This window comes from Protopterus annectens, chromosome 4.part0, assembly GCF_019279795.1.
Source record: "Protopterus annectens isolate FY-2018-M chromosome 4.part0, PAN1.0, whole genome shotgun sequence".
Taxonomy (NCBI): domain Eukaryota; kingdom Metazoa; phylum Chordata; order Ceratodontiformes; family Protopteridae; genus Protopterus; species Protopterus annectens.
The window spans coordinates 555,148,127-555,173,489 of NC_056733.1; the positions used below are offsets into that span (position 1 = coordinate 555,148,127).

Genomic DNA, 25,363 nt, shown 5'->3' on the forward strand with positions numbered 1-25,363 from the left:
AGGCTTTTGACACAATCCCCCACTCAGGTATCATGAAGAAACTCTCCCAGCTTAGGATTAACACATATGCCACTAGATGGGTAGCCAACTGACTCAGCAACATAACCCATACTGTCAAAGCTGGGAATTCCACCTACACCAGTAGAACAGTTACCAGTGGGGTACCACAAGGTTCTGTGCTGGGCTGTCTACTGTTTGGAATCTATTTCTCAGAAGTCCGGGGAAAAGTAGATGACCTGTGGTTTACTCAATTTACAGATGACGGCAAACTGTGAGCAATCATTGAGTCTCCTAAAGATATTACCATATTACTGGAGGAGTTAACACAGAGAAATGATTGATGCCAAAACCACAGTCTAAATCTAAATGCAAAAAGTGCATTGTTTTCCCCTTTGGCAAAGAGGTAGCCTCTGCAAATTACAATATAGGTGATACCCCATAAACCTGAACTCAGTGATGCATGACTTGGGAACACAAGTTGATAAGTCTAAACTTTGTTAACCATGTGCCCACAGTTGTAAAGAAAACCTTTTATATTGCACAACTCATAAGTAAGGGCATCACATCCAAGACCAAGGAAGTTATAACTCATCTGTACTCCACCCTCATCAGACCACTAATAAGGTACAATGCTCCATTTTGCATGTACCTCACCAGACATCTGCAGTATTCACAGCAGCTGGAGAGACCACAGAGATTCCTGACCAAGAGAATTCAGGGACTCCAAAACATGACCTACATGGGAAGACTGAAAGCCCTGTCACTGTATTCTGTGTCCTACAGGTGGCTGAGTGGGAACCTGTGCCCGGCCTACATAGCAGTCTCTGACCCTGCCCTAATAGAAATGCTGCACATCTGCAAATCAAATGGGACAAGAGTCACTTACTCCAAAAATCTCAACCATACTTGTGAATTAAGCAAATCATACTGGAGAAACAGACGTGTCTCCCACAGATTGCCACTATTCTGCAATAAACTCCCAATTCATCCTCAATGACCCTATTTAAGCTCAACCTGGACAACTGGATGGGAGACTGTAAATTCAACCCTGGGTGGTACCTATGTCCCTCATGGAGAGGGGCAGCTGGTGCTGATCATAGGTTCACTCTACAAGCAATCAAACCATCTAACAATGGTCATTTAGGGAAGCATCTAACAATGGTCAGTTATGGAACATGTGTATTACATGGCTAGACTTGTAAAGGCCCTAAGGCCATTAGCCTAGTAATCTTCTATGTACTTATGAACCTATGAACATATGAAGGTAAAATAATTTAAACCCTATAACCTTGGCACAGGAAGTGGCTCATTAATAAGCTAGAACTTTAGTGTTCTTTTCTGACAGACTATTCAACTATGTGCAACCGAGCTTCAAGCAGATGGAACATGTATAGTGAATTGTGACCTTTGGCTTTTCTGGAATATGGGAGAAGTATTGTAGAGCACTACTACAGTCTTATTACTCCAGTGCTGGTGACTAGTCCATATTACACAACTGTGCCCACAGTTTTATTTCTGTCTTTCTCATGCTTCAAAATTCAGTAGGTGATGGTCTTATCGGTTTATTAATTTTAACTGAAAGGGTGAGCCACAGTAAGTGGTGGCCTCCAAAATAGTGGCAGTCAATATAAGGGGTACAAAGCTTCAAAGGCTGGTTCAAACTCTGCATATTCATTAGAGTAAGTGGAGGCAGTCTTCAGACCTTTCATGTCTGTGTGATATAAAAATCATGAAATGGTAATGGGGGAATTAAACTGGTAAAAATATTAAACAGGGGTGTCATATAAACATAGGAAAGAAAGTGTAATATATTTAGAAGGAGGAGGTAAAGAGGAACTGGAAATTAACACATCTCTAAGAGCATTTCTAAACAATGGAACAAGAGCTTACATTACAGAAATTAGCTTAAAAGGCAGTTAAATCATAGGAGTGGGTGGAAGTGGAAACAAAAAAGTAGGGAACTCTTCTTCCTGCTAAAGATGATAATCGAGACAAAAATGTTAAATGACAATATATGAAGAACAACTGCACAGAGTAAATACCACTCAAGAGCATACAAGCCAGGCAACAGCCAGGTAAGTAACTTTCAGCATGGAAAAATAAGCAGGGACAAAGGAAATACCACCCTACTTTACTTGAAGAAGGATCAATAGAAGATACCATGACAAAACAGTAGATGCAGCAGCAAAGAACAATGACTAAGGAGGCCACGGGAATATAAAATAAGTAGGTCAAAATGCTGTGACAAATCCACAAAAATCTGTTATCCAAATAAATATGAAAATTACAACCAGAAGCAATCAAAACAGTCAGAGCATATTCTTTATTTGTAAAACAAGCAGAGCTAGGCCACCACTGAGAAACATTTATTAACTAATAAAACTCAGAGCCTTCATCAGATCCTGTGTTACTGCCAATACTCCTTCCCCTTTAAAGCAAAGAGCAACCAATTAAAATTCATCTAGGAAGTCTCATCCCTTTCATGAGATACTGCATTACTTCCAGTACTCCTCCCCTTTGAAGCAAAAAGAAGCCAATTAAAATTCACATTTTGTCTAGGATGTCTCCTCCCTTTCAACAGTGGCTTCAAGGGAATCATCCCATTCAATCTAGGGAGCCAATCTGCCTGCAAATGAGCAATCCATCGGCTCTCCAAGACCTCTGTTTTATTATATAAATCACCACCTTGAGGATTATCGTGTACTAATTCTAATGCCATAAATATAAACTCGTGTTGTACATTCTCTTGGATTTGTTTAGACAAAGCACTGGTGTCCTTTCCTAGTCTAATGTCACTGAGATGACGTAGAATTCTATCTTTGAACTTACATTTACTTTAACATTAAAATGTTATGAACATCATCATCATCATCAATGCACTTTTTCCATTTTTACATATGATCAGGATGTTGCATCAACTGTCATCACTTCCCTTACTGTGCCACTCTCCTATCTTCATTGACAGGCATGCCTATCTATCGTAGGTCTTCTGCCACACAATACATCCATCTCTAGGTTGAATGTCATTATCGCTTTATGGCTTCTTCTAATCTTTTCCAAATCTGTTTTACCAAATCATTGTCTGTTTTACTGCACATGAGATGAAACTACCATAATTCTCCTTGACATTCTCTGCAACTCGGACTACTTTCATCTCTGATGTGGTCATTTTACCTCTGTCCAACAGGGGACATCCTACTACCTATCTCTTGCACTTCATCTCACTCACTTCAAGCTTCCTCAGTTGCTCTGCCTTCACTGTCCAGGTTTTAATGCCACGTAGAACACCGATCACACCACTGTTCTGTACATGTCACTTTTCAGCTTCTTTGGCATTCTTCTGTTATACATGAATCACCCCTCCCCCTGATATTTTGTGTGATTTGGCTGGAGCACCTCTGATTCTAGCATTTACCTCCTATTATATACTTCCCTTTCCATCAACTATCATTACAGATACTTGAAGTTGTTATCCTCTTCCATTATTTCCCTTCTATTTAAATTTTCATCTTCTTCTGATTTCCCCATTTGCTTTCGTGACAACCATCTTGTCTGTGCTCTGTTCCAGCCCAAATGGTTTCAGTTTTGAATTCCAGTCACTACCATTTGCTGAAGTTCCTGTTCAGAGCATGCTTGTAAATCCACATTATCTGAGTACAGCAGCTGTGTTGTCTCCTCTGGCCTGTTTGCTCATATGAAAAGGAGTCACCTCAGAGCTGAACCCTGATGTACACCCACTCTCACTGTGAACCCCTTTGTGAGAGACCGAACACTGTTCATACTTGCATCACTGAGCACTTGTACATAGCCATGCAGTGTTCCAGGCCTCAGACCATCACTGCACTGCCAAAATCAACTTTCTTGGGACCTTGGTCATGTGCTTTCTTCAAGTCTAGGAATGCCCACTGTAAATGGTGTGCATATTTAGTGGGCTATACTCTGGAAGGTGCTGCACAATTTTATATAGCCTGGTTACACCCCTGCTCACTCTGATCCCTGATATTTACTGAGTGTTATAACACATACAATGGGTCAACAGTACTGCATCCTGATCTGAATCTAAACTGCTCATCTACCATATTATTTTCTATATGTCTGTAGATTTGTAACTTTCACGTAGTTTATACAGGAGCTTGATAACTCTGTAGTGCCCTTATTTGGACATATTCCCTTTGTTCTTGTACAGCAGAGGTTAGATATGCAGAACATATGTGACACTACAAGATGCACCATTCTTGGTCTCCCACAGGTGCAAGTCCTAATAGCATTCTCACTCTGCCATGCCCTCCCAAAGGCTTGTGACCCCAGCCATATGGGTAGTAGAGGGAGTGAATGTTAGAGGTAAAACAAATGAAGGTACAATTGGGGGACTATTAACAAAAGAAGCAGTAAAGCACTATTTGAAAGCTTTGATAACATAAAATATGCTCCACTGAATGCTTGCATTGTGGTAGAAGATACTGAGTACTGTAGATGCTCTTTGTATAAATCAGTGTATTACACTTTTCCTCCAGTTTTACTTTTATAAAACACCTTTTTGAAAGCTTTGGATAATCACATATGCAAATGCAAATGCAATTTCAGTTAAAGATGTTCAACACCTATAAAGCAGGTACGTGCATAGAAAAATGCCATGCATACTATTGACTTCTAGTGCAGAGGTAATCTGTAGTCTGTAATAATACTTTCAACTTGAAAATTTGTTTTAAATATCAAAATATAACTTTCCAATTAAAGGAAATGTTAAAATGAAACATATTTGCATGCCTACTTGCTATCATGGAATGGTCATTTCATTTATATAACAGTAATGTGCACTTACCAAGCAAATAAGGAAATACATGCTGAATGCATTGAGATTAGCAGATGTACTTGAATTGTATCACATTTCTTTGCTTACCAATTTGATGGGTCTCATTGAGAAGATGATATCAGTTCTTTGGCTGTTGGTCCAGGCATCCCAACGCGGATATTCTCCCTTCTCAAACACAAACTGCTCCCCTTTATAGTTTGATTTTTCATATCCTACCCAGCTAAAAATAAAAAAAGAAAATAAATGTGCAGGCTAGTTCTGTACTTTTATTAGATAGTTAAATACACTTTGTGGTACTAGAGCCATTATTTTCATATCTGGCTTATACAGGAAATGCATGCATATCTTTGTTCTGTATCTGTTGGTAATTTTAGATACAGAACACTCTGTTATAATAATCAAATAATTATTATGATCTGAACATAAACATGATTTACCGAGTGTTATAACATATACTTCTGTGCAGCAACTATGGTATAAGTGATACAGTTATTACCGGCAGTTATATTACAGCTTATCTGGAATTATGACATGGGAGGAGCTTTCACAAAATAGGCTACAGTTATGTGTGTCATGTAAATTTTAACATGATGTGTTATATGACAGCTGCGTTTTATGTTAGTCATACCTCTCTTAAAAAATGTTACTGGAGATGATGATCCTGTCTTTTCTCAATTCCAATTCAATGACCTTTAGTATTCATGTTACCCGATTGCATTACAAAATACCACTTCCTCTCATGATTGTAGCTTGGCATGCATCAGGAAGTTAGTGATGTAAACTTTTTTAGAATAATTTCTTTATTTTTGTAATATAATACATTCATATTTAAATAAAACATTATACTGTCATTCTTAGCATGGTTTTATTTTATTAAAAATACATTTTTAAATACAAATTATCCAAAATGTGCACTGCCCACTCTAAATGGGGTACACATTTGGTGGACTATACTCTGGAACTTGGTGTACAATTTTATATAGCCTGACTGCACTTGTACTCACTCTGATCACTGAGAATATAGGTAGACTGTGCCGTAGGGACATAACATATGCTGAACACTGATGGCGCCTGAGGGTATGTTCTCTCTGACAAATGCTTCGTAACCATAATAAATGGTGCAACTGAAAAATATTTTTAAATTTCATAAAAAGTCTTGCATTTTCATAGACTAGAAAATATCTCCCTGAATGGGTATCAAACTTGTATGTACGCACTTTTCCTGATTTGAGATTCACTTTTACTCAGTTATATTTGCAACAGTTTCATTAACTTCTATTATAAACAACTATTTGTCATTTTATAAAACCAACAAAGTACTCTAAGACCTCTGTTAAAGATATCAATATATTATATTTCCCATAAACATAGGACATTTTGAGATGATCATCTCACTTCTTAGGAGACTGAAACATTTTTATGCTGGCCTTCTTACTTCTTTGAGGCAACAACAGTTCTGTTGTTGGCTTTCACACTTCTTCAAGGCATGGAGAACTCCTAGCTGGCTTTCATGCTTTTCAGGGGCATCAAGAATTCTGCTGTCGGTCTTTACATTTCTACAGGGTATTGGGAGTTATGCTGCTGCCTTTCATATTTCTTAGGGACACTGGACATTCTGCTGTTGGCTTTCATATTTCTCTAAGGTATAGGGCATTCTTAACTGGTATCCATGCTTCACGGGGCCAAGAGACATTCTGCTGCTAGCTTTCACATTTCGCAGGGGCATGAAGAATCTTACTGCTGGTCTATGCCTTGTGTATGGACATCACAGCAGCTCAGTGGCTAAGATTTCTGTCTCACAGCTCTAAGGTTCGAGGTTCAATCACTTTGTGTGTAGAGTTTTTCATATTCTCTCTTTCTCTCTCTCTCTCTCTATCTGTGTGGGTTTTGGGTACACTGGTTCCCTTCAATGCTCAGAAAAAGTATGCTGATCAATTGGGTACTCTAAACTATCCATTTCCACAGTATTTGATAGCAGCCAAATGGTGTCCAGGATAGACCACTTCACTTTCCAGGTTAACAAATATTATTCGGAACCATATGCTAAAATCCCTTTACTTGCATCCTGTTTTTTTTTTTTTTGTAACAGGCAAACTGTGCAGGCTCCCTTTTTTGCTTGTAAACTCATTTTTCAATATAATCTGAGTTTTCACATTTATAATCTCCAAGGGAATCAAATTCACATTTACAAAGACATGCGTCTGGAGCGTTTCTCCCTGGGCCTCTGCTGTAAATTGGCTTGTTCCAAGTCTGACTTTCCAGGTAAACAAATGTTAAATAAAAAAATAAATAAAATGTACACATATTTTAGTGCTATGATTTTGGACCCTCTGCTATGAATTTTGATGGCTCCTTGCTATGATTTTGAAAGCTGAAAGGTTGAGAGGAAGAGTCATAGTCAAGTATTCACTGACTGCTCTTCTTAAGGTGTAACATGAAACCAGTTGTTTAACATTTGCCATGTGCTGCTATAAAATCCTCTGAATGGGGAACAACAAATCTCAGACATTAAGTTTACACTTATCCCTTAATTTGCCACATGGTTACTCAATTAGTGAATGTTTATTCTGATAACATATATATATATATATATATATATATATATATATATATATATATATGATGCTGTAAAACATCTAAAGTCACAGTCAATGATAGAATAAAAATACTGTGCTGTAAAATATTTGAAAATCTACTTTCAGAGGTCAAGGCTAATGTCAAGGAGGCCTGGCTCACCAAGTTCACAGATGACTGCAAATTTGGAGCTATCATAAATTCCTTGATGACACCAACATCCTGCAAGAGAGGTCTAATGCAGACAAATGACTGGTGCCAAAGCTACAGATTAAAACTCAATGCAAAGAAGTCCATTATAGTGCCTTTTGGTAAAATGTACACCCAGGCAAATTACTCCATTGATAAGACATACATAAGAGTTGACCCGGTAGTTAGAGATCTTGGAACATATGTAGACAGTAATCTGGCCTTTGACCAACATGTATCAAAGGTAGTAAGAAAATCATTCTATGTTGCCCAACTTATAAGTAAGGGTATGGCATCCAGCCAAGGAAGTTATAGTACCATTCTATGTGGCCCTTATCAGACCCATCATTGAGTACAATGCCCCCATCAGCATGTACCTGACTAATCATATGCAACAGTTAGAATGCCCACAGAAGGTTTCTACCAAGAGAAATCAGGGTCTTAGCACATTTTCATATACAAATCATCTTAGAGCCATGTCTCTATACTCTGTCTCCTTGCGACATAACTAGAACATGTTACCTGTGACAGATATGTGTATCAAAGGATCTCTGTACTCTGGATTAAGCTCCCTCATCCATGTGAAGCAGAGTATAACTCTAACACTATTCAAATATACCCTTGACCATTGGATGGGAAATTGTAAATTCATCCCCAGGCTGCCCCCATGTCTAATGCAGACAAAGGTCAACTGTAAACATTTCATCCCCAGGCTGCCCCGATGTCTAATGCAGACAAAGGCCAACTGTAAACATTTCCTAAGTAACATACTTCCTAACTAACATATCCCTCCTAACTGACATATTCATCCAATTTAGATGCACATGTGGGATGCCATTGGGTTGGGTTGTACGGCTAGGCTCATGAAGGCTCTGGTGATTTAGATGCACATGTGGGATGCCATTGAGTTGGGTTATACAGCTAGGGTCATGAAGGCTCTGGTGGTCATTAGCCTGGTATATACCTATGAAAATGTTCCAATGCACACAACCGACATGACAGTGCTGCAACAGGAAGCACTATGCCTAACTGCATTTACAATGTGTTTCCATTAATTTCATTGTGTTATTCCTGTTAAACCCCAAAAAGTCAAAAACCTTTACCGCTGCATAATATAACCTTAGAGACAATTTAGAGTAGCCAGTTATCCCAAGCAGCATATTTTTAGAATGAAGCAAATTCAGACATGGCTAGAATAGATAAACTATGCCCAGACAAAGATGAGGCTAGAAATAATCTTCGAAATCTGAGGATTACAGGAAACAGTATGAATCACCATGGATTTCAAATACATATTTATGCTTGTATCAGTAGAAATCTTGAAAACAGAGGGCATGTCCCATTAGCATACAGGTATAAACCCTGCCACCTCACAGCAAGAGGTTCTTCTGTTAGATTCTCAGCTGGGATGCCTTGTATGCAGAGTCTGCATGTCCTCTCTGTGTTTATGTGGGGTTTGCTGGGTGCTACATTTTCCTCCCACATTCCACGCAGCAGGTGAAGTGGGCACTATAAATTGCCCATAGGTGTGAGTGTGCCTCTGCATGAGTGGTATGAAAGAACAACCACAGCAGAGCCAGACACCCAGCAGTGTGAACAGTGGATCTAGGTGATTGCCACTGTTGGAGTGACACAATAACCCCATGTGCAAAAATTGGAAAAAGGGGTTGTGGATAGATGAATGGAAGGATAAACTCTAACTACATTCTAAGTGATCCAGGTGTGAATACTGCCTTCAGGCATCTGCTGGAGCTAACATAGGGAAATGAAAGAATTATGCTGTTTAGCTAAATAATCTCTGTTTGGAATGGAAGGAGGAACATATCCAGGCACTCGGTCTTAAAGTAGAATCTCTGATGGAATCGGAAGTCGTGTGGAGACACTGGCTTCAAGGGGAGCAGGACAATTATGAGACATTATGTCAACCACACAAGTGAGTGACTTTTTCTCACTGGCATGCCCATTGCATGCTGATCTCTAATGTAACACTGGATATGCACAGTGGGGTAAAAAACAGACCTCAGATGCCCAGATGTGAGTCCAGTGATGGACAGCTCTTGCCTCAAGGGAATAAATAGGCTGATATCAGCTCTTGCACTAAGAGAAATGAATGGGTCAGTAGGCTACTGGAACCAATGGTTTGCAGGCATCAAAGCCTAAAATGTGTTCATCAAAATACTGAAAACATAAATAACTGGTTTTCCCCATCAGTATTAAGCATATCTTTACATCCTTTTCACACAACAATATTATGTGTTGCAGAACAGGTGCCTCTATTATCAAATCTGCAAGCACAAAAGTAATTCCTGCTAATTTGAAATTTAAAAGCTACACAAAAATCAGCAATAAAGTATCATTGTACTTACGGTCCACAGTGGACTAGGACAGAACCAACTTTTTCCACACCAGCTTCCTTTAGGTTGGGGCAGGAACTAATGATCTCATGGCAGCGGCCTTGGAAGTTTTCCTGCTCAAAGATGACAATCTAGAATATAAGAATGAATAAATGCAAATTTATGTATGAATGACTGTATTTTAAAAAGAATGCAAATCACGGCATTTTTTGTAGCCTATGCAATGAAGATTTGTCTTTAAACAGTAACTTTACACTAGAGTAGAAATAGCAATGGGAAGTCTAAGCTATCAGGGTACTATTTTTATGTCTTTCTTGGTATACAACAATACAATCCACATATTTACTGTTGTCAGTGTGGAGTAGAAAAACTATGAAGTATCATATATAAAGATGGATGTTTAACTTTCCACTAGTGATGGATTCTCTAAACATGCAGCTATCCCAGGTGACAATCAAAAGTAAATTATACTAAAACTGCTACAAATTACAATTACAGCATTTTTATTGGGTTAGAACTGAAGCCATTGCAACTTGGAGAGAGTAGTAGTTTTCTGTCTCTGGTAGGATCCATTAAAATTTCTGTTATCCAATGAAAACAAGAGTTTTCAACCAAAGTAATAACACTGATTCATCTTTAATGCATCCGTCAGCATACACATGTATAAGGCACAGTTGTGATCCCTTTCTTCACATATCCTTTTTACGTGGATAGTTTTTCACCAAGCACAATGATTCAGCCCATGTTTAGTTTTTACTGCACACTGTCTTTTTATTGTCTATGTACAGTACATGTACAATAAGTACACTTTTACTGACAGTTTGTGCAAATTAAGTAAAATGAATGAATGAATGTTTAGATAAAACGTGGAGACAAGAAGGGCAAATGGCAGTGGTAATCAGCCCTTTATTAAGTGAATCAGGCAGACACTCATCCTCTTATTAGTCTATCAAGTCTCTCAAGATAACAGAGGAAGAGCAGCAGAATAGCAAAAAAGTTATGAAATGTCCCCCTCAGTAAGCCAGTAAGTAGTTCATTAGTATTCAAAAAAGACTGTACAGTGCAGCAGCAGATAATGATATATGTGTTCTCTGATTTGGTTCCTGACTGGGATGACATCTCTGCAAAGACAGCATATTCCCTGTTTCTTCCTTATCCTAAATTGTGTGTGTGTGCTTGTGTGTGTGTGTGTGTGTGTGTGTGTGTGTGTGTGTGTGTGTGTGTGTGTGTGTGTGTGTGTGTCTGCATGCGTGTGTGTGTGTGCATGTATGTGTGTGTCTGCATGCGTGTGTGTGTGCATGTATGTGTGTGAGACTGCATGCATGTGTGTGTGTATGTATGTGTGTGAGACTGCATGCGTGTGTGTGTATGGATGTGTGTGGGACTGCATGCGTGTGTGTGTGTATGTATGTGTGTGAGACTGCATGCGTGTGTGTGTGTGTGTGTGTGTATGTGTGTGTATGTATGTGTGTGAGACTGCATGGGTGTGTGTGTGTGTGTGTGTGTGTGTGTGTGTGTGTGTGTGTGTGTGTGTGTGTGTGTGTGTGTGTGTGTGTGTGTGTGTGTGTGTGTGTGTGTGTGTGTGTGTGAGACTGCATGCGTGTGTGTGTGTATGTGTGTGAGACTGCATGCGTGTGTGTGTATGTGTGTGAGACTGCATGCGTGTGTGTGTGTGTGTGTGTGTGTGTGTGTGTGTGTGTGTGTGTGTGTCAGAGATAAGTGATGTTACTTTGCATGATCCCAAAGGCATGGTGTGTGTGTGTGTGTGTGTGTGTGTGTGTGTGTGTGTGTGTGTGTGTGTGTGTGTGTGTGTGTGTGTGTGTTAGAAGTAAGCAATGTTACTTTGCTGCAGAGCAGAAGACCCTCCAAATTTTCCAAAAAATATATTTTTAATTAAAAATTCTATTTTTGTTTCATAATACAAGATTATGCAAGTATCTCTTAATTAATGTATCTCAGTCACAAGACTTGAACTTCATGCACAAGCTATACCCTAGAATGAATGTTTCCAGCTGGCTGGGCTGTATTTTGAAACAGACAGCAAATATGCTGTGTTTTTTTTTTTCCATAGACGTATAGGCACTTTATCTGCTGTTACTTCCTACCACCCATAACTATATTACCTGGGGCTGTCACTGATACTGGTTAGGCTGTGAGGCTTGGCAATAGCGAAAGAATTGGTTGTTAGTTGTAAGAGCCTTCCCAGCCATGCCTGTCAATTGTATGGAATTGTACAGAATGTCTGATTTTTGCCTCATATTTTTGGTCTGTTCCTCATAAAGTGTGGAGTTTTCTGGCAAACTATTGAGGACTGCATTCACTAAATAATACACATTTCAGTTTCAGACTTTATATCCTTTAGAAAATCCATGCTGATGCAAAACCTTTCATTCTAGAAACTTTCTAAATTTATGACAGCAATATTTAAAATCTGTCTTTGATTGTGAGCCTTTGTCTCCCCATTATTTTTGGCTCCCCATTATTTTTGGCTCCCCATTATTTTTGTCTCCCCGTTATTTTTGGCTTTATCAAGAATTCTTGTGCTAAGCGGTTGAGAGGTGTGTTCCCAGCATTATCAGATGCTGTGATACCACAGAGTCAGGTCAAAACCTGAGGGTTCTTTTAAATTCAAGAAACAGTATTTCAAAGTTAATTCTAAAATGGGATTCTTGTTGTAGGAGAAAAACAACAGAACAGATCTGAAGTCACATCATTTCAAGCATGCTGCATCTTAGGATGATAATGGAAACTCCATTGGACCTTTATAGTGTGGAAGTGGAGACATTGAATATAAATGACAATGAGCTGTGACTATCTGCTGAAAACGTGATATTACAAGTCATGGAAGCAGCCACCATAAGAATATATTTTGAGTTATTAGGGGCTTAGGATGCAGACATGGGGCTAAAACCTTAATCATCTTTTTGATTTGCTTATTCACAAAGAACATTTTGCTTTGAGGATAAAAATCCAGAATTAATTGTACCAAAGTAAGCCTCACAGAATGCATTATAAATGGCTCTTTACAAGGACTGCAGTAAGCAGATTTATTAGTAACAGATGCACGTGGTTCTGGAAGAAATATCCTTCAGTTACATCAAGTATTAAATTAAAAAAACCTCAAAACTTCCACGGCACTCACAAACTGTAAAAATAACACAAATGAAGGGAAAAGGCAACTGATCCACTCCCAAGTATTTATTTAGCGCTTTCATTTATAAAATACAAACTTCATCAGAATAAAAGCTTTTATTCTGAGGAAGTTTGCATTTTATAAACAAAAGTGCTAAATAAATACTCGGGAGTGGATCAGTTTACCTTTTGCCTTAATTTGTGAAGTATTAAATTAAGGTTAGAGCCATGCATGGGAGAGATCTTAGCACTTGATTTAATCTTTATTGGTATCGTTTTAAAGTGGCTATAGTGTTTTATAAAAAATTATAATATCCAGGCTCAGAGATATACTCATTTATTGAGTCTTGGAATTAAGTAATTAAATCCAAGGCAATTTCAAAATGCCTTTTCTTTGAATTATTTGTATGAAAGCAGACCTGTACTATAAGAACAATATGCACCATAAAAAGGTAAATATTCACGACTTGCAATTCATGGCAATTATCAGTGAAGGAAGAACTTTAAAGAGGCATCTGACTTTAAGAACAAAGGACATTTTTAGTAAAATCCATTGTTTTATGTGTTGGTACTGTTCTTAGGCAATGCATCTTTACAACAGATGTCAAGTTGTCCTTTCTGCATGTTAGCATGCAGCCAAGATTATGGACATGCAACATAGCTAGCTAGCCAGATAAATAGATATCTAGATAGACAGACAGACAGATGGGCAAATAGATAAAATACACTCTGTCTAACAAGTCAACCGAATATCTCACCTCTTTATATTTATATAGCTGTTGTAGCGGTGTTCTGTCCCAGTTTAAATCAATGCATTTTAATTACTTTTCTCAAAAAAGGGGTTATATTGATATTTTTGTCTCTATCTTGGTAAATGCATTGTATCAGTAGAAGACACTGGTGTCAAGAAGAACATAAGTGCAATACAAAGTTAATGAATGACATATTTCTCTGATGTGAAGTCACAGTAACACTGTTGGTACTTAGACAACTAACCTAAGGTGTATGTTGGTATCTGGAGGCCCATTTAAAAAACTGCTTCCCTAGTCCATATCACACAGCTTTTAAAAAGTCATCCCTTTAGCTCATGAGTTGGTTCCCAATCCCTACTTATTGTCCACCTTTAAAACTCTATCACTCCAACACAAAAATCAGTTCATTACATTAAAAGGGCAATTTAATGAAAATCCTAATATAATACTTGTGTATCTTGCAAACTTCTGCACCTGCTGACACTTTCCAGATATCTTTCTTGACTTTATATTTATTCAAAGTTAGTGGGGGGGAAGGAACACAAGGTTATAGGCTGATGAAAATGATACTTCAGTAAACCACCCTTTGTCATTTGCTTGCTTTAAGTACTTGGCTAGGGTGTTCAAAAAGCACATTAATATTATTACTTGATCATAAAAAGATTATAATTTTATTAAAAACAAATGTTCAACAAATTAGTACCAAGGGGTAGAAGACAAGAGCTATATTTAGTGCAAACTGGAAAAAAAATAACTAACCACCCCCACTATAGACAGACAATCATGCCTGACCCCTAATATGCATACCCAGAGATTTATGTAATTTTTTATTGAATTATCACTTGTGACATTGACAAACTTACATTTATATAAACATAATCAAACCATATTAACAAGTTCACATTTACAAACATTATACATCACATGTATTATCATATATTCAAAACAATATTACATAAATTATTCAATTCCTGCCTTATCTTAAACCTCACTCCTCCTCCAAAACATTTTTTTCTGCGTGTATTGTTCCCACAGTTTCCATTTTTCCTATGTAATTAACTCCTACCCTTTTCTAATTATTTTATCTCTGTTACAATATTCACTACATCAAGTATACTTGGTTTAGATTTAAATTTCATTTTCTAGTAATTGCTTTTTTGGCAGCCACCAGAATTAGTTATCAAGGCCTTACTATGTCTTGGCAAATCAGATCATGAATCCCAGTTCAGAAATATAATTTCCTTAGTAACATTCATTTGCTCACCCAGTATTCCTGACAGAGTACTCTGTGGGGATTTTTTAAAGTCTGCCAACTCATTACACTCTAAGAACAAATGCTCCCATGTACCTGTATCTTCCCCATTACACCTCCAACATTTGCCATCTACCTAAGGAAAATTTATTTGGAGTCTGCTTGGGGTATAAAAGTACCTATGCAAACACTTTTAGACAAAAATCCTAAATCTTCTAGATTTTGTTTCATATTTGGGAGCCATACATATTGTCTCACAGTGTTTCTTTGTGAATTGCATTTCAAATATCTATTCCCAATCATGCCTGACCTCTTCTGATTAATTCTTACAATTAGCATGCAATATTTTATAAGCCACATTAATTATCCTTACCTAGAGCAAATTAAAACTTAGCCAGTGCAGGTCGTTCATTTAGAAATCCCCTATCACTTTCTCCTTGTCTATACTCTTATATCAATCCCTGCTAGGGAAGGTAATCACTAGCCTGCAATCCAAATTTCCTCTTGGTCTGTTCCCATTCTATTACCTTTCCCTTTCTAATTACATTTTCCTAATACCTTGGTTCCTTTGCCAGCTTCCTCAAGTAAATTCCATCTTCTTCTTACCTATTCTCTGTATCCCTAACTGCAGGCATACCTATTGGCAGAATCTCTTTTATCCATTCCTGCATTGGCTTAGTTCCTTGTACACTGTCTGCTAATTTATGGATATAATATTCAGCATGACTGTTGTTATTCTCCTTAAGGATCTCCTTCTAAAATCCAACTCTTTTCTTATTTCTTGAATCACCCCCCCCCCATCATCATCCCTTTCCACTTTGAATTGTAGCTTTCTACTTATGTATAAGATCCTTAACTGTGTGTCTCTAAAATATCGCTTCATATCAGGTTATCCTAAATCTCCTTGTTCTGTCAGGATCAGCTTATCTCACTTGACTCTTGCACTCTTCCCCTCACAAATAACATGCTTCAGTTCTTCATTAATTACAGTCCACAGCCTCTCCTCTGATTGATAAAAATATTCTTGATCTGTGTATAAAATGAAAGGGACAAAAAACATTTGTACTGCTTTTATCTTACCAGCTGTATCCATATCCATAAAGCAGAGTTTCCAGTTTCTCAGTTTTTGTATTATCTTTTGTTTAGTCTCTTCCCACATATCCTTATCTGTCATAATTGAATCCTTTTAACCCATACTCATAAATACTTCATTTTATCATGCCCCCATAAATATGGGTATTGCTGAACTAATTAATGTGTGGGTACATAGTTTATAGATATAGCCATTGTTTTACCTTTGTTAATTTTATATCCCCAAAACACCCGGAAATATCTCAAAATGTTCCACAACACTGAGACTTCCAAGACGGTTGCACATTGAGTAACAGCTTAATCCTACCTCTCCCAGTGTGAAAACAGAAACTTACAAAGAAATCCAGTGGACCTAGATTTCTGGGTAAATTTCAGTAACTGGCTAGTAAATGCACTACCTGGATGCCAGGGAAAAAGAAATACAGAAGACCTGAAGGAAAATCAGCTACAAAAGGCAACAAAAAACACTGACTGGGAAAAGTACTGTAGCTGTTCAGCGAAAAGCAGTGCATGCACCAGTCATGATGTTCAGCGACCTAGAGGAAAGTATAAGGCAGCTGCACACAGACCTAACTAAACTAAATGAAACACTGATGGAGTATATCAACTCAAACAATAAAAGGCTGGAAAATAGAAGAACCTTTAAATAGATATTCTGATGAGGTGATAAAATTGCAAAACTCAGAGGTTGAAATGAAGAAAAGGCTGGCTGAATATGAGACCGCATAAGAAGAGATATTTAAAAAAATAATTGAATTAGAGGACAGAGCACTTAGGGAAAAATCTGGGATTTTCTGCTGTACCCAAGAAGCTGGAAGGAACAGACTGTATTAATTTTATGAAAGCAAATAGGCAATTGGACTGGTATTTCACAACAGGAATTGTTACTTGAAAAGGCATATTGTGTGCTTGCTCCAAACCTGGCTATGAGAAAACAACCTAGACCTTTAATAGTAAAGATGCAATCTTACCAGCACAAGGAGTTGATTCTGACAAAACTAGCAGAAGAACAAAACACTAAAAATAGGAGACAGCAGAGTGCTTGTGGAGAATAACTACTCATTGTACAGCAGGCAGAAGAGGAGTACATTTATCCCATTCAGGGATGTGCAGAAGCAGGCATGAGATTCAAACTGCTGTACCCAGCTATCTTCAAAATATTTTTCCCAGGAGGAAGAAAAATCATTTTTAAGGAAGAAATACAAATGTCTATCCAACAAAAATTGAGCTGTGAACCAGAAGCAGATTCTGCTTTTTCTTCTGGTAATAAAGATCACAGAGAGTGTGCCAGTGAAACTTTTTCCATTGTTTCATCACAAAATGCTTGAGAGAGGATAAAAACACAAAAGTTTACTAGAAGAATCAAGAGTATGTTGGAAAAGAAGCAGAGACAGGGATTGTGAGAAGATGAACAGGAATAGAAGAAAAAATGGAAATGTTTGACTTTTTTGGACTTTGTTAAACTTATATGGACTCTAAAGCATATGCCATACTACATGCCATTAATGTTTGTTAAAATACTCAGAAGAGGGGAAGAGGTGGGAGAAAGTTAACTGTAAGGAAAACAAGTGCTATTTAAATGTTGCATGATCTTCTTTGTATGTTATAAAGTAAAGTTTGTTTCAGTTACTTTTTTAAGTGTAATGGGAATACCAATGTAAATATTGTAAGTGCTCTTTTTTTTTTCCTTTTTCTTTCTCCCTTCTTCAGTCTTTCTCATTGTTCAGCTTTAAGAAATGTAGACACTATAATGTAAAAAATGTTCCACAACACCAATATGTCCTTTTCTCATTCCAACAGGTACAAAATAATATCATTTGCAAATAAAACCAACTTTTCATGAACGCCATATCAATTATATCCTTCTATTTCTGAGTCCCTTATTTTCTTTGCCAATTGCTCTAAATATAAAACAAATAACAAAGGGGAAATAGGGATACCCCTGCCTGGTTCATCTGTTCAGATACAACTTATCAGAGTGGAACCCTCTGACTTTGATTTTTTGCATCCAGTCCCTCATAAATCCTTCTAATCAAACTTATCAAGGTATCAAGAAATGCAAATACTTCTATTGCCCTACTCATAAAATCTCAGTTTACTCTGTCAGATTTCCTGGACTTTTTTTTAAACAGAAATACTCTGGACCAGCTAGTCTGTAAGCTCACCAGGGGTGCAACATGAGAGAGTGTTGCACCATCTCCATTGTGTTGCCCTCACTGGTCAGGTCAAACCATAAAGCTATGTCTTTTGAAATAGAAATAAAACCTGGAAATTCAGCTAATCCTGGAACTTTCAGGAATTATTGTAAGGCAGACTTCCTTCTATTAAGTGATGCTTTATCAAAATTCCAAGCCCCAACCCAGAGAACACTGTTGACTATGTGGAATTGTTCATGGAAACCCAATTACAATGGAGTAAGTTCTCATCCAAGATCACTTTCCTCCCTTCTTGCAATGACAGGCTCCAATTTCTCTGTAATCATTAGTGGGATAAACCAGGCAATGCAAAATAAATGAATACTCACAGAAATCAGGCAATTCATTAATAATTCACTTCATAGCAGCTGCTTATATACAGAACTGATTTCTCCTTTTCTAGGAGAATGCATATAGCCATACAAACCTTGGTACTTGATTGAGTTGGTTGTGGATCTGATGCCATTATCGAGCTGATGGTCTGTTTGTAACAACACTGCTAAAACAAAAAAGAGACACTTCTGAAATCAAGCCAGGTCATTGTGAAGGGCAAACTGTGAAGGTAGTGCTGCATACATTAAAAGGAATGAAAGTTTGCACAGGTTTGTCATAAGCAGAATGGATTTTCTATTGTAAGGGCACTTCTTTTAAAATAACATTTTCATGAATTTCAACAGAAAAAAATGTGAGCATAAAGAAGAATGTTGCTGTACATTCTTATATAATATTGCAATGTCTGGTAAGGAAACCTATTTGGCATATATTTCCTTGAACAATAAAAATATTGGTAAAATATACTTCCATGACAGAAGTCTCTGCCAGCAGACATAAATCAAATATTAAAGCACATGGAATTACTTATGAGACCGTGCAGACATCCTTTTCTTGCATCAGTACTGACCCTAATTGACAATGGATTTGCATGATACTTATTGCATAGCAGTGGAAAGTAAGGTGACTCGGGGTTTAAAGTGTCTGTCGCACAGTTTCAGAGCCCTGGGTAGAATCTTGAACCCTAGTAACTCTATGAATCTTTTATGTTCTCACCACATTTTTGTGGTCTTTCTCCACACACTCTTGTTTCCTCACATCTTCCTGGTTCTTTGGTTAATTTACTTGTCTCTATTCATGTTTTCTATCCTTCTGAGATAAGCCACTTCATTTATCAGATAAGCAAATGAGTAAATATAAAAAATGCACACAAAAAAGATAGTAAGCTATAATCTTTTCTTATGCACAATTCCTTCATTAAGGAAAATGTTTGTATTACACTAGTATATTGGTATCCCACCCCACAGTAGGGCAAATAATGGAGTCCCTTCGAAAGAAAACTTGGAGACTGCAGGACAGCATACAACATGAATTAATAGTTGGTTGATCAAGTGAAATCTGTTAGGCATCTGACTCACCAATGAAAGTAGCTTGGAGTGTAACTGTGAATGCAGTTTATCTGCACTTTAATAATACATCTGACACACAACACTGTAAAACAGAAATTGCACAGCTTTAATTGAATTACATAGTGGTAGGCTGTGTAAAAAGCTAGTTGTGCAGGTCACAGAGAGTGATCATAAATGGTGTTTCCCATGTTGAAAGCAAATTTTGCACTGCAGTTCTCCAGAGACAAGTTATTTATTTATTTATTGAGTGATTTATTTTAAAATTGCAGTGAGATCTGCTAGAAAGCAAATGTGCAAATGAGGTGTAAAAGGGATTTCACAAAACAATAGCACTAATAGTCTGAAACATCACAGCTTAGATTTAGTGCAAAGAAATGCATCCCAAATGCAAACCCAATGCACACTGCATTCAAGTACTATTTAAAAGTACTGTTTCAGCCACAGGGATAAAAGAGACCTTATTTCACTTTTTCTGTATAGCACATCACTTATCACTGTAAAAGGCAGTAAGGCAATCTACTGGAATAGTTAGATGTCGAAATAAAAACTTTACTCATAGGAAGAGCAAAGTTATAATACTTCTCTACAAATAAATGGTGAAGCATCATCTTCAGTAGTTTGCAGTGCAAGATTCCATGACTTTGCAGCAGCATAACTGAATGGAGACAGAACAGATGCCACAAAATATTCTATGGGTTTATGCCAGAAACCTTTCAAGAAAAGCTGAATGTTTTTTTGGCCTGGCCTCATACTTGAGGAAGGAAGGCAAGACAAACACTGGGATTCATTAACGCATACACAAAGTGTACACCATTCAGAGTGAAATGACAGCACAAGCATAACTCATACCTTCTTCCTTCTAATTTTTGTTTTCCTACTGATTTTCTTCTAGCCTTAAATGTCAGGGGGTAATCATAATGGCCACCACAAAGTATAGACTACGTGTATACATAGTGTAACATTTCTGAGTGACTAGAAAGCACAAAAAATCAGGTAGGGATGTTCTTGAATACAGATAGTGTATTCTTAGTGTACACTTAGTGTAGGTGTTAATGAAACTGGTCTAGAGTCATTCTAATATCATGAATCAGGAAAGTTCAGTAGGTAACATCAGGAAAAAAAGGTATACATAAATAAGGGGCCATATTTTCAAAACAGAAGAAAAGAAATGGGGGGGGTACGGTGTGGTAGGCAGAGTATGTTTTCATTAATAGGGTCATACATACATGAAACAGCCTCACAGAAATGGTGGTAAATTTCATAGCATGTAAAATGCAAAACTATGTGAGATAAACATAAATATGTACTGGCAGAAATTGATAAAAAGCAACTGAAATACAAGTCAGATTTCAACAGTAGCTGTTTTGTGGAGTTTATTAAGGTCAGAATTTGATGGACCTAAGTTTATCTGTCATCTACTTCTAAATGTAATTTTACAGGGATTTCTGCTATTTTTTGCATAGTGTGGATATTAATACTTTCTACTTTAGTAAATATAAAGACAAACTGACCATTAAATAGCCCCTTCTATGTTGTCTTTCATTTATAATATTTTAATATAATACATATTAAATATTTTAATATATTTAATATTTTTATAGCAAGCCTTATACTGATCCGAAGGTAATCAAAGGATTTTCAGTCAGAATTGTATTCTGCGCCAGTTTTTATGTGTTCAGGATAAACTGATTCTGCTGCAGTGGTGCAGATACACAGTTCAAACTTTAAAAAATTCAGACATTTTATGGGATTTTATACAATGTGTACACTTAAACTGAATTGCTAGATACAACATAAATGCATATAACATTTGGCTTCGGAGTTAAAGTTCAAAATGTACCTTTTTGCGAAACCTGCATAAAAGTCTTATTACAGTTCAGATATTATTTGTGAGATATTTGTGCCTTTCAAAAGAAAATAATGTAATTTTCCAGTGTACTACCAATTGCTTGAAAAAGTGATAACATAAAATAAAGATTACAAAAAAATCTGAAGTCAGAATTTTAAAGCCATCTTTCAGTTTTATGGATACATTCTCTTTTAAAATGATATTATTTCTGTTTCCTGCGCCTACACTCACAAGTTTACTTCTGCAATAAATTTGTAACTCTCAGTTCATACCTCCACATGCACAGTAATACAGTAATAATTCTGTTATCTTTAACAATGATTTAGAAACAATTCTGGAACTACAAGAAAAACCAAGGTTGTAAAGAAAACATTTTAGTTTTATATAGGTCTGTTAGAAATTCAAACACTGCATAAGAAAATAATGCCTGATAGCATCATGCCACAAAACTTTGAGTAGTTTATGTTTAAAACTGATAATAGAACAGCAAGAATGAATTATGATGGAGGACACTTTGAGATTTAGACATTAGCAATCACATAGAAAGTACTTTCTATAGTTTGTTGACTTAGAACTAACAGTCATACCTTACTTCCCAAGGCGGGCATCTGCCCTACCAGTAAGGTTAATGGGGGTACTGAGGAATGATGTGACAAGTGCCCATCATGAGAGTCAATAAATGGCATGGGAAAATACATCTGTGTATATCATAGACTTTAATTTGGTTCATTTCTTATATGGATAAATAACAAGCTTTACTTCAATACTCGCACAAAAAACATTTAGGGAAAAAATAGATATCTTCAGACCTGAGAAAGTAGCAAGACAGGCGAGAGAGGCAGTTTGCCTGGAAATTTCCTGGCCTCTAATGGGTTATTAGGTTCCCATAAAGCAGTAACATGGGCTTGTTTTGCCAGAAATACTATCCTGTTGATATACATATTTTCTCTAGCAGCATGCATAAAAAGAAAAGAACAAATTAAGTTCTACAGTTAGAGAAAGCCTTTTAGAATGTGAGGTATGGAAAAGCTCTTACCAGTACCACGAGTTCCTGCTTGCCAAGTCACACTCCTAGCACACAGAGAATTTATACCAAAAGGGAAAGGAATTGAGCCAGAATGATTTACATAACCGTAATAGCATTAAACAGCACTGGATTAACTGCAAATGAAAGACCAGCTCAGCTGATACATGGGGTATTGTTTTACCAAACAGACTTTCAGAATTATTTCATTAGCTTTCACATTTAGAGTTGTGTGCTCTCTACTAGCTGTTTTTTTGGGAGATTTGAAGTTTGCATGAATCAGCTTTATGTGTGCCAATGACTAGGAACATCTATCTGACACAGCAGTCAGATATCTCTGCCTCAGGCATTTCAGAGCCAACGACTTTAGCTCAGTAAAAAGTATCATCATCGGGTACTTGTCTCTGAAAATAAAATGTATTAATGTTTGTAGGATAATTCTTGCCAGGCAGATTTTTTTTATGACTCAAGTATTTAATTTAGAGTTCATAAAATCCAGGCACAAATATAATGTTGTTATAAAAGCGTACTTATCCCAGAATTTATGATCTCTCATTTTCCATCTACATGCCATTCTTGAATATTCCTGTACCATACAGCATCGGCAGTTATGTATTTCTTGCTAATTTCCACGACCATCATTTGACTCAGCATGAATCAAAATCAACTGATTAAAAGGAAATGCATTGTTCTTTCCATTCAGTGAAGCGGGGAGGTTAAAAATGAAGAATGTTATGCAACTAAGTGACCAGAAAGATGTCATGACTACTCCATAGCTATGTAATCCACGTACAGACACTCATATTGTTAGGCCATCAATCTAGGACACAATGAGAGGGAAAGAAGGGACATACATGACATCTGTCAGTGTATTAAAATATTGTCATAGAGAGCTATTAATCATCTGAAAGTTGGTAAGATACAGATTAAACTTCCACACTTAACTAAATGACACTGCATTGCAATTCTATATATATAAGGACATCCATATGCAAAAACACACAAAAATTGAAATACATATTTACATAGACCACACTTGTCTATTCATAAGTAAAAGGTCTACAGATGTATTTACACAGGATATAACCAACTGCCTAAAAAAATGAAATACACCATAACCTTTTGGTATTACTTCAGTATACAGTTGTCCCAATGCTTTACTTGAAATGCAATTGTGAAATCTAACACCTGATGTGATGCACAAAAGAGCTGTGCAATGCAAAAAAACTGTCAGGTTAAACACCGGGAACACTTCATTACTAAAATGCAAATGAAAACAAGCATGCAGGAAGCTAGCATATCTTATATTGGATAACATATGGTTCACACCTCTGCACACTGCTTGCTATAAAATTGTTTTTTATACAAAATGATTTTTACACACATTTGACTGGAAGCTATTAACAGTGATTATAAACTTGCTCTTAAAGAAATGTATTTATTTGATTTCTGTATAGATATTAATTTGCATTTAACAGCATTGATATACATTACTGTAGTTATAATTTAATATACGTTGTTGTCTTCTGTACTATACGAAACAATTTAGAGGAGAAGATGCTTAAAACACCTCAATCTGTTCAACAAAAGTTGTCTTAATTACTCAGAGTTACTTTGCTAATTATTGAAAAATAATATTAATGAGCTGATTTAACTCGTTGAAATGTTCTGCATTTGTTAGTGAAGTATGTAATTTTATTTTATACTAAACTGACTTTTAAATCATTTCAAGCATTTTTCACCTCCCAGTGATATGATGAACACAAAACGTAATCTGCACATTTCAGAATATTGCAATGAAAAGAAATATAAGCAAATTTATAAGTACAAAATACTTAAAATATAATCATAAAATAATGCTTCCTGTACAAAAGTTAGATGTTAAATTTATATTCCAAGTACTAGAGGTATTGGTACAACATGCATGTATTCATAATATAATCATTCACTTAAAAACACTCACTCATTTGTATATTTACTCTCGTGCAGAGATGCATAGAACATATTCACTCTTTTAACTATTATACATATCAAGCATATACTCATAATTTACAAACACATACACACAGTTATATGTATACACATCCATGTAACTATATTATGCATATATAAGCATGTACAATGTACACAAATATGTAATTTTAACTTGTATCACCTTTTAATTATACTTCCATAGTCTGGCTATTACTTTCACCTTTTCACCCACGTTATTAAATGAGTTTTAAAAGTTTTATGGCAGGTAATCTTGATATGTATTGGTGTTATGATGTCTGTAGGTCAATGTGTTAATGATGTTGTCAGTTTTATTTATTTCCTCTATATAAATGCTTAAATACTAGGTTATTTATAGCATTTTCTATAGTAGGATTAATTAGAAGAAAACTGCGTTGGTGGTGCTGCGGTAGCGTTGTCGCCTTACAGTAAGATGTTGCCCTGTTCGATTCTCAGCGAAAGCGTCTTCTGTGTGGAGACATGCGTGCATGGGCATACCTTCGTTGGAGGTTGTATGTTAGGGCTGGCAACTCAGTACGTAAAAATCTACTGCCAATCATTAGCGGACCGGAGTTCTGCTGTGGTGACCCCTAACTGGGAAAAGCTGAAAGATACAACAACAACTTTATAAAATGTCTTGATCAAATAGAGACATTTGAAATGCATCATTTCTGGGATATTTTTGATACATTCCTAAATACATAATATTCTTTATTATTAACATTTCCAACTTTATATTGCTATG

The 25,363-nt window shown here is 36.6% G+C and overlaps 1 protein-coding gene across 2 annotated transcripts in view; it reads right to left on the bottom strand.

The window, feature by feature from the left end:
• CRYBB2 (crystallin beta B2) overlaps positions 1-22,822 on the bottom strand; it is a 60,670-nt gene extending 37,848 nt beyond the window's left edge. Inside the window, exons 1-4 of one of the 2 annotated variants that reach the window (XM_044069650.1) lie at positions 22,639-22,822; positions 18,781-18,849; positions 9,943-10,061; positions 4,901-5,033 (exon numbers count right to left, since the gene is read on the bottom strand). In XM_044069650.1, coding sequence (XP_043925585.1) covers positions 4,901-5,033; positions 9,943-10,061; positions 18,781-18,819 — 291 coding nt within the window. In that variant the 5' untranslated portion in view covers positions 18,820-18,849; positions 22,639-22,822. Of the gene's footprint in view, positions 1-4,900; positions 5,034-9,942; positions 10,062-18,780; positions 18,853-22,638 lie in introns of both variants that reach the window. The other variant, XM_044069649.1, reaches the window with a different exon arrangement.
• Positions 22,823-25,363: the final 2,541 nt, after the last annotated feature.